The 10,440-nt window shown below is 41.4% G+C and overlaps 1 protein-coding gene across 1 annotated transcript; it reads left to right on the plus strand.

Annotated features, from left to right (window-relative positions):
* Positions 1-646: 646 nt before the first annotated feature.
* LOC139477855 (indolethylamine N-methyltransferase-like) lies at positions 647-10,008 on the plus strand. Its single transcript, XM_071260290.1, has 4 exons — positions 647-769; positions 2,804-2,982; positions 7,102-7,306; positions 9,357-10,008. The coding sequence occupies exons 2-4, from the start codon at positions 2,829-2,831 to the stop codon at positions 9,793-9,795; spliced, it is 798 nt and encodes a 265-aa protein (XP_071116391.1). The 5' UTR covers positions 647-769; positions 2,804-2,828; the 3' UTR covers positions 9,796-10,008.
* The last annotated feature ends 432 nt before the right edge of the window (positions 10,009-10,440 follow it).

A 10,440-nucleotide genomic window follows, 5' to 3' on the forward strand; every position in this document is an offset into this window, starting at 1 on the left:
GACGATTTGTGGTATTTGACGTACTGTGAATTAACTGTCGAGAGTGAATGTCACAACATCTTACTCAAGGTGTATCATTAATGGCATGCAATTGTTGGCATTTACAATCTTCAATTAACGTTCGGTTTGTACAGTACATATGCTGTCGTCAGTTATGGTATTAACCATCACAGGAGTCCATTCTTGGACTATACATTTATACTTTAACAACAGTCGTATTTAACTCAGCCTTTAATGCAAAAAATAATATAGCGTGTTATCTCAACGTATCGTATTTGAAGTACAATAAAAGTAAACAGGCATATGTACTGAAAAAATAAACAAGTAGACTCAGTGTTTGTGTAAGGTTTCACTTCAACGGATGACCAAAATGAAAACGTATTTGAATCGATATTGTAAATAATATCCGTCCTGCAATTATAAAACATTATTAAAAACGACACCAAAAAAATAATTAAAATAATGCATTGGACAGAGAAGCGAAAACTATCAGCAACATTAATTTAATGAGCAAGAAATGTTCAATTTGAATTGACTATATTTGGGGGTCCTATTTCTAACCATCCCACCGTCCAATGATCTGCTGTTCCTCCTCATATACCTTCCTGGCCAGCTGATGGTCGGGGGTTTGGGAATGAATGCCACATGTATTGTGAATTGCGCTAATTGTGACTCAAATGACAATATTAGTTAATCAATATTTATTTTTCAACCTATAAATGTCGCCATGTCGTGCATGCGTTACTCGAATTCAGATCGGACCAAACAGGTAAGTGGAATGCCAAGCGGTAGAACCTGTAGAAGGATCCTTATCGATAACTTTTGCTGAAATGTTTTTTCGTGTCTAATTAGAAATATATCAATAACATATTTATTAATGTCGAGAAATGAAATTATCTTAAATCATGATGTCTTGATCAAAAGATTGCATGTATGTTTACCTGTAGATTCCGGTCCCACAAAAGACAAACTTTAGGAAACACTTCATGGCTCGAACCATGGAGCATTTGTCGCTTAACGTGGTGACCATTGATATGCTTACATCTCGATCTTCACAGCTCAGGACAATTTGACAAACTATAAAGCATATGTTTCCTGAAAACAATAAGTCAAATGCTGGACGACCTCCTAGATAACATCTACACTCGAATCGCGTTGTCTCCAACTCGGATGTCTCGCATCTAATTACAGTATATCATGGTATCACCAGTTGATGCTTAAAGATAGATCCATGTATGCTACGTGTATCTGTTTCTTGTTTTTATTCTATGAATGTTATTTACATTAAATACTCGGTGTTGTACTTTTCATTTTGTTGAAAAGATCAAACCAAATGTGTCGAACCCTTGATAAGTCGAATTATTTAACGGTCGACACAACGGGTTTCGACTGTAAGTGAAATTTAGGGATAGGATATTTAGGCAAGAAGTAGGTGACCCGTTGGGCAACTATTGTCCCCCCCCCCCCCCCCCCCCATTTCCAAATTTGACGCATCACTGACCAAAATAATGATGTGCGATGCAATTCCATATATTGACTTGTACCATATGTTTCCGTGTTTGTTTGTTTGTTGTTTAACGCCGCACTCAGCAATATTCAAGCTAAATGGCGGCGGTCTGTAAATAATCGAGTCTGGACCAGACAATCCAGTGATTGATATCATGAGCATCGATCCACGCAATTGGGATCGATGACATGCTTCAACCAAGTCTGCGAGCCTGACCACCCGATCCCGTTAGTCGGCTTTTACGAGAAGCATTGTCGCCTTTTACGGCAAGCATGGGTTGCTGAAGACCTATTCTACCCCGGATCTTCACGGGTCCCGTGCTTGTTGCAGGAAAATAATTGACCTGAATTTGCACCGGTGAGGGCGGTGGGATATGATCATTGATCACTATGATCACTACCAGATAGTGATTCAAGAACAACTGTTCATGATACAGTCAAAGTCGTACAATCGAGATATTTCTTATGAATACGGAAAATGTTTTGTCGCTTTTACTAATATCAGCAATTTATATTGTGACAAATACACCAGCCCCTAGATTTGTAACGCGTTTAGTAAGAAATTTGTAAGTATCTGAAGCCACATTTGTAGTAAAGACAAGTGCCCGAAAAGCTTGTGAGTGTATAGATGAGATGGGTCATGACCCATGACCATAAAATATAGGTATATGCTTATCAACCGCAATGTCTTGCTGTTTACGTGCGTTCTGGTATAACTGAAAATGACCTAGGTCAATAATTTGACGATTGACATTATCTATTACATTCCTAAATTAGTTTAATTAGTCACTATTACTGTTCTAATAATCTCATACTTCTTTTTATATGTAAGAAAATCGAAAGTTTAGTATAATAAAATATATATAGGAAATAATACTCAATAATAAATTATTTATGAAATATATAAAATAATTTCGGTATATTATACATGTGCGTGTGTGTGGGGTGTGTGGGTGTGGTGTGTGTGTGGGTGTGTGTGTGTGGTGTGTGTGGGGGTGTGTCTGGGTGTGTGTGTGTGGGGTGGGGTGGGGGTGTGTGAGTGTGTGTGTGTGGGTGTGTGTGGGTGTGTGTGGGGTGTGTGTGGGTGTGTGTGTGTGTGTGTGTGGGGGGGGGGGGGGTGAGTGCTTGCGAAGGCGATTGGTGTAACTCAGTAAATAACACTGCGTTATGAAACCAAATACATTGTATTGACTTACTTCAACAGTTCCTACGAAACAAATTCAGATTAAATGGGTGTGTAAAGATTTTGTACATCACAAATCTCAACGAGTCATACCGAATTGTCTTATTCTTTCAGTTTCCAACAACTTAAATAACCAACGATGACGGATAAAGGACTGCAATACACTGAAGACTACACTGCAGATTTTGACCCCCAATCTTACCTGGAAATCTTTGAAGAACCAAACCCCAACACAACCCGTGGGTTACAAACGTCATTAAACTTGACCGCCTTCCACCACGCTTACGCCTCAGGTAAGACCGCTAGTTTGTGGCCATATGCATTTTCAAATTCGTGTCAGATTATTTAAACAGCGAATAATGCAATGACTGAATAAATTCATTTGTGTTATTGTTAAGTCCCTGGCGGTTAAGACATGTGTCTGCTCTTAAACTGTGGTGTACTCCTTTCCAATCTATTTGTTTCCGGTAACAAATCCGGTTCTAACCTTATTTCTTTTGCCACACTACAAAAATAATACAAAAGTTACCGTTCCTTAAGAATACGCAACTTAATATATAACAACTTCAGGTTCATTGTGCAGTAAACTACGGTTATAACAAACACGCTTACAACGAACTAACGGATATAACGAACTAACTTTTTAGTCCCGACTATGTGCTGTTGTTATGCTGTATATATGCTTATAACGAATTACGGTTATAACGAACTAAAATTAGTAGTCCTTTTTAGTTCGTTATAACCGCAGTTTACTGTATTTAGCGACGTTTCGATGTAGATGTTTACACCGTTATCAAGGTGGAGTGGCTACAACCTAGGGTTATTCGCACGAAGGCGACTTTGTATCGGGTGTCACAACGTAGTACACTAATGGCAGTAGCCTTCCTGCGAATTTCTCCCCTGTCCAGTTTACGAAAACAATCACAGGTGCATGTGTTGTCGCTGTGCGGGTCGTAGGGTACGTAGGGTACGTAGGGTACGTAGGGTCGTATCAATTTTGTTCCAGGTGTTATTTAAATCCCGTTGTTTTATTCAATACAGTAATGATATGTTACAAGGAAGATATACAACGCAGTTGTTCACTAGGTTGGTGTTTGTTGGTAATCAGAAGGAAATTCTCCCCGGAGTGTTCCCTGACAAGATTGGTTTGTTTGATGTTTTACGCCACACTCAGCAATATTCTAGCTATATGACTGCGGTCTGTAAATAATCGAATCTGGACAAGACAATCCAGTGATTGACGTCATGCGCATCGATCCACGCAAATGGGATACGATGACATGCATCAACCAAGTCAGGCAGCCTGACCACCCGATCCCGTTAGTCGCCTTTTACGGCAAGCAAAGTAGACTTTTACGGCAAGCATGGGTTGCTGAAGACCTATTCTACCCCGGATCTTCACGGTACCCCTGACAAGAGACAGGTGTGACTAAGTCTAGTCGATAGGCTGGTCTAATCCGGAACAGGATGTGGAATGTTGGCATCGCTGCTATCTGGTTACTCACCCTCTCTGGGAGATGACACTTCTTCATCGTAACAGGGATGGCATCGGTTTCAGAGATGTAGAAGCCTTCAACGTTAATGACCTTGACGTCTCTTGCACCTGTCATACAACTATAGCAATATGTTATTTGTTCCAAACATGTTTTTTTGTGTAATGTTCAATAGCAATATGATATTTGTTTTAAACATGTGTTTTGGTGTAATGGTCTTCTGTATATCAATTACCAATACATTTTATTAAAACAAATTAAATTAACACCACATATATGTGCGTGTATATCAAGTGAACTATACCATGTGTGTAAAATTATATTTACCTTTATATTGACAAGCACAGGTGGATGGGTATAGTATGCTCACTCTTGCGTCAGGATGTCGTTGGCGGTTCTGGGGGTTCATTTGAAATCTTTGGTAGTGCATCTCCAAGCAACAACCTCTTCTGCCTTCTATTGTCGAGTCTATACACATACAACCACCATCACACAAATATCTGCCACCTCGGGACGTGGGAAGAAAGTTGTAGTCTGACTGTGCGTTTGCCATCTAAATGTGATGAGGTGGTGAGGTGAAATGGGGTTTAACGTCGCGTCCGAGATTATTGCACTTATATAGCGACGTGCATGCACGTGTGTGTGTGTGTGCATGTGGCTGCTTGTACTCGTCCGGACTGATGCCGATTTACAGTGCTAGCTCACTGAGATACCATGCCGCAGTTTAACATGAATACCCCACTCAGATACAGTATACTGACTCCGAGCCGACCAGTCCTTGTTTTAGCCCCTTAATGCCAAGCGCCAGACAGGGTAACAACAAGTACCACCTTTTAACGTCTTTTGGTATGACGCGGTCGGGGATCGAACCCTTAATGTGAATATTTTCGTAAATTATATGTGTAGCACATGCTTGAATGCCCATTAATAACGGAATGGTGAGTGCAGTGAATACTGCTGTTGTGTATTTTGGTGTTAAAAGTATTGTGTGACTTGTACAGGGAAACAGAATGTAAAGACGTCTACTTAGTTATACTAGATGAAGTGGATGTGAACAAATGCGTGGGGGACTTTAGATAAGCATAGAGTTAGTGAGTGAGGTTTTACTTATATTCCTTCCATACCAGACCGCCTCCATGGTCAAGAGGTAGAGCGTCCACCCGGAGAGCCGCGTCATACCAAAAGACGTTAAAAGATGGTACTTCTTGTTACCCTGTCTGGCGCTCGGCATTAAGGGGCTAAAACAAGGACTGGTCGGCTCGGAGTCAGTATACTGTGTCCGACTGGGGTATTCATGTTAAACTGCGGCATGGTATCTTAGTGAGCTAGCACTATAAATCGGCATCAGTCCGGACTAGTACAAGCACACACACACACACACACACACACACACACACACACACACACACACACACACACACACACACACACACACACACACACACACACGTCGCTATATAAGCGCAATAATCTTGGACGCGACGTTAAACCCAATTTCACCTCACCTTCCATACCATAGCGATGAACAGCGGGATTTGGTGTCACATATTGTAACCATGTGAGAAATCGAACCAAACTCTTTGGCGTAACTAGTGAACGCTCTAGCACTGTGCTGCTAACACAACTTCAGAAACATTCACATCAAGAAGGGCGTGCAAAGGCAGTATGTCTTTATAGTGCGAGATGTTATTGAGAAGTAATCAGGATAATATTGTTTTCAGTTATTGAAAATCTATATCTAAATATCACTTTTGAACATGTTTTTTTTACAACAAGAGATGGTAACAATGTTATATTAAAACATATATAAAACACTGGTACAAAAGTAACCCAGCCGTCCCCTAGCCATGCCAGAAAACTATGAGCATGGGCTCGCTCTGGTAATCTTCCTAGCTTCGACAGTACCATGCAACCACTGGTGGGGTTCACCAAAGGAGCAAACGCCTTAGATCTTCATCTCGTTCATCCCTTAAACCTCTCTTATACAGAAATACTGCTCAAAGCGGCGCGAAACCAAACTCACTCTACATAAGATGAGAAAAAGTTGAATGTTGGAAATAATCTGCCCTTTATTTTGACAGGTTGAAATATGAACTGTGTTCACATATCTACCGTTCACTCGTCCTTTTTCCTTCACCAGTGTAAGGATGTGTTCTTTGCATGTGTTTATGATGGGTGACACCGACGGGAAGGGTACGCTCACCTTTTCGCGAACACTTGGTATCTACATTAACAAATGCGCATGATAGCGTCGGAATTGTACAATCGACTCTGCTGTTAGCAGAGATGGAAAGGGTTCTGTCGCTTTTACTTCCAACTGTTAAATCAAACTGGTCCATCATTAGACGACGTGTGTAGACATGTACGTGCATGAATAGACATGAATATCAACTATCATAATTTGAACCGTATGGGTTCGAATCCCAGTTTGCTCTAATTATGTTTCTTGGTTTGTCAGCTCCATACTCGTGGTCATTGGATTCAGCAAAGTGGTAAACGACAAAGGCATCTCTTCCTCCGGAACCCAGCTGACACACCGCGATATAACTGATATACTGCTAAAATACATGTTGTTAAATGGAATGTAGTCACGAGCAGTGCAATATGACCTCAGAAATATAGCTTATATATGCTTGTTGTAAAATGCGACTAACGGGATCGGGTGGTCAGGCTCGTTGACTTGTTCGATGTATGTCATCGTATCCCAATTGTGTTGATCGATGCTCATGATGTCAGTCACTGGAATGTCCGGTCAAGACTCGATTATTTACAGACCGCCGTCATATAGCTGGAATATTGCTGTGTGCGGCGTTAAACAACAAACAAACAAACAAAAAAACAAAGCTCATAGTAATGCTGGCCTCGGGGAGAAAAAGGTCCAACTACCTATTCTAATACGTGTGTTATCTCCCTTTGCAGGTATCATCAAAGGGAAGACGCTCTTGGACATCGGCACAGGTCCATCAATACTCAGCCTCATCAGTGCAGCACAACACTGTGACAACATCTTCCTGTCGGAATTCTGCCCGAGAAACAGGGAACTCCTAAAGCAGTGGCACCATGGGTCTTTGAAATCCCATTTTGATAAAAGCATTGAATTTGTACTCAAACTTGAAGGGAAAAGGCAAGTCAAGTTTGATTAATATGAAAGCGGATGCATTGATTTCACATGTATGCCTTAATTACTAAATCATATTAATGAGGGGGCACGGGTGGCCCAGTCGACTAAGGCGCCGCGATTCGCTGTGCAGAGTTGCAGAGTTGGGCACGCCAGAAACCTATGATTGTGGGTTCGAATCCCGGTTCGCCCCAGTTATGTTTCTAGCTTTGTCAGCACCATACCCGTGTTCGTGGGTTTAACCGAAGTGGTAAACGTCCGAGACCTGCATCACTTCGGGCTTTCCTCCCAAATTAAGCTGACACGCCGTGATATAACTGGACACTGTTAAAAGCGGCGTTGGGAACTCACTCACTCATATTTAGGACATTAAAAATAATTATATATATATTACAATAACAATATTTTGAAAAGTAGGTTCCATGAAACCGTCAGAAGATAATGATAGATTCAATATGGAGGTGAGCTTGAGAAATTCAGAAGAAACAGTAAACGCAGAAAATCGTCATAGTCATTTACAGAAGTTATATTTGTAAGCATGGTAAAGAAGGCTCCATGGTTCTCGTGACACATCAGTCTGCAAATGTTGACAGAAGTAATATCAGGCACCAATGTTTTTAATAGGATGTTTGTTGTTAGACATATTTTACAGTAGGATCAAGGTGCGATGTAGATTATTGGCTGTTTTTTCGAACAAAACCTTTCATTATTGATTCCAGGCTGAAGTGTGTTAAAAAATGTGTAAAAGTTGCCGTAGTTCCATTTTTGTGGACGCCTCGGTGGCTGAGCGGGTTAGAGCCAATGACGAGAAGCGAACTTGTAGAACTGTTTTCCATAATATGTTTTCCCTTAATAACATCAAAGAAAAAACAACTTAAACCAAGGACTTGATCAGTGTCAAATATTACAAATTCATCCTTCTTGACACATCATTTAATGCTGTTATGCAAAAGTTGAAAATGAAATATACTTCCATTCATATGGTGAGGTGAGGTGAGCTGAAATTGGGTTTAACGTTGTGTCCAAGATTATTGAACTTATATTGCACTTGTGTGTGTGTGTGTGCTGCTTGTACTAGTCCGGACTGATGCCGATTTATAGTGCTAGCCCACTGGGATACCATGCCGCAGTTTACCATGAATACCCCACTCAGACACAGTATACTGTCTCCGAGCCGACAAGTCCTTGTTTTAGCCCCTTAATGCCGAGCGCCAGACAGGGTAAGAACAAGTACCATCTTTCAACAGTCTTTTGGTATGACGCGGCCGGGGATCGAACCCCGGACCTTCCGCTCTCCGGGCGGACGCTCTACCACTAGACCACGGAGGCGGTCCCCCATTCATATGGACATTTCTGATGACCTCGGATGGATTTCGAAAGGTCTACCAAAATTATATCTATGCAGAAATACCGAAAGAGAATACATCGTCCTTGCGTCATGCTGTTCATGCTAGGGGTATTCTGTTATTTGTTTTGTGTTTTCGACATTAAAATAACATATAATGGGGACAATTTACTGTGTGCGTTACACATTTTTCTATGTCCATGTTAAAGGTAAAGGTAACTCAGCTTCCTTGGATAGGGGTGGGAGATGTCTATGTATTCAGTTTGTGTCTTGTATTATATATTCAAGTGACAACAACATTACTTGCAGACATGTCCATCAACATACATGCAGAGTAGACCGATCCGCATTCAGCAATATTCCAGCTATATGACGGCGGTCTGTAAATAATCGAGTCTGGACAGGACAATCCAGTGATTTATATCATGAACATCGATCCACGCAATCGATGACATGCATCAACCAAGTCAGCGAGCCTGACCACCCGATCCTGTTAGTCGCCTTTTACGACAAGGAGGTGGCTGCTGAAGACCTATTCTACCCCTGAATCTTCACGGGTCTCTAACAACTGGTATCTCCACTATATTATAATTATGCATAAACACATGCTTATGATATAGGAGGGATCTTACAATGGACTCAGCCTTTAGCTATTGATTTTGGAAAGGTTTTGTAGCTTTTGTTTAAATATGACACTTTTCCTATTAACAGTGAGATTGATGTTCCTGAGAGAGCGACAAGCATTAGAGACAAGATTTTGGGGATTCTACACTGTGACATCAGGAACGAGAACCCCTTTACGCCAAACTTCCTTTCCTCTGTCGACATCATCACATCATCTTTCTGCCTTGAGACAGTTGCGACAGACCTGGCCTCTTATGAAGGATGCGCAAGGAATGTGGTCGGCAAGCTGAAACCTGGTGGTTGCCTTGTCGTGGTCGGATCTTTGGGAGGAACGTACTACACGGTTGGAGAAAAGACGTTCAGATGTTTTGGGATGTCGAGTGATGAATTGAAATCAGCATGGCAGAAGGTTGGGATTGAGATAATATCCTGGTACGCAGTTACACGACCCGAAATCGAGCCTGAGTTTACAGATATTGACGGCTGCTTTTGCATGGTTGGGAAAAAGGTTCCAGAAACATTGTGAAGTTTGCCTCGTCTTTTACATGTACAGTAGGATCAAGAAATATGTATATGTCATGATTAGTGCTTTGTCCATCCCAATGGCTTTAAATTTAAATCTCTGCTTAATTCCTCAGACTGAGTTACCTTGCAACAATTGTCACTGTTTATTTATCATACAATGATGTTTAGTAAAAAATGACTCATTCTGAAATAATTTCTACATGTATATCTGTGGCCTCTTCAGTACAAAAATAAAGACTGATGAATTGATGTGACGCTTGGCTAGTTTCAAGGAGCACTAGGCTCGGGCTTCTTTCCCGCTGTCTGTCACTGGCCGCTGCGGCGAGTTGATTGGCTGGCTAATGCGACTGCGTGTGACAAGAGACTGGGTAACCGTCTGTAAAGACAGCCGAAATAACAATTGTGGTAATATATACACAGTCGACTACGAAACATCTTAGTCGTGAAGCATTAGTTACATTGCTGCTGCTGTACCGTTAAACTAGACACGGGAAGATTCCGGGGTAGAATAGGTCTTCAGCAACCAATGCTTGCCGTAAAAGGTGAATATGCTTGTCGTAAAAGGCGACTAACGGGATCGGGTGGTCAGGCTCGCTGACTTAGTTGATGCATGTCATCGATCCCAACTGCGTGGATCGATGCTCAT

Source organism: Haliotis cracherodii, unplaced genomic scaffold (genome assembly GCF_022045235.1).
Source record: "Haliotis cracherodii isolate W230 unplaced genomic scaffold, xgHalCrac1.p SCAF_36, whole genome shotgun sequence".
NCBI classification, from domain to species: domain Eukaryota; kingdom Metazoa; phylum Mollusca; class Gastropoda; order Lepetellida; family Haliotidae; genus Haliotis; species Haliotis cracherodii.

Excerpts from the sequence above, each read along its gene's own strand:
- LOC139477855 (XM_071260290.1), top strand. The coding sequence starts at position 2,829 with ATGACGGATAAAGGACTGCAATACACTGAAGACTACACTGCAGATTTT. Across the intron at positions 2,983-7,101 it reads CCACCACGCTTACGCCTCAG|GTATCATCAAAGGGAAGACG; the intron begins GTAAGACCGCTA and ends CTCCCTTTGCAG. Across the intron at positions 7,307-9,356 it reads CTCAAACTTGAAGGGAAAAG|TGAGATTGATGTTCCTGAGA; the intron begins GCAAGTCAAGTT and ends TCCTATTAACAG.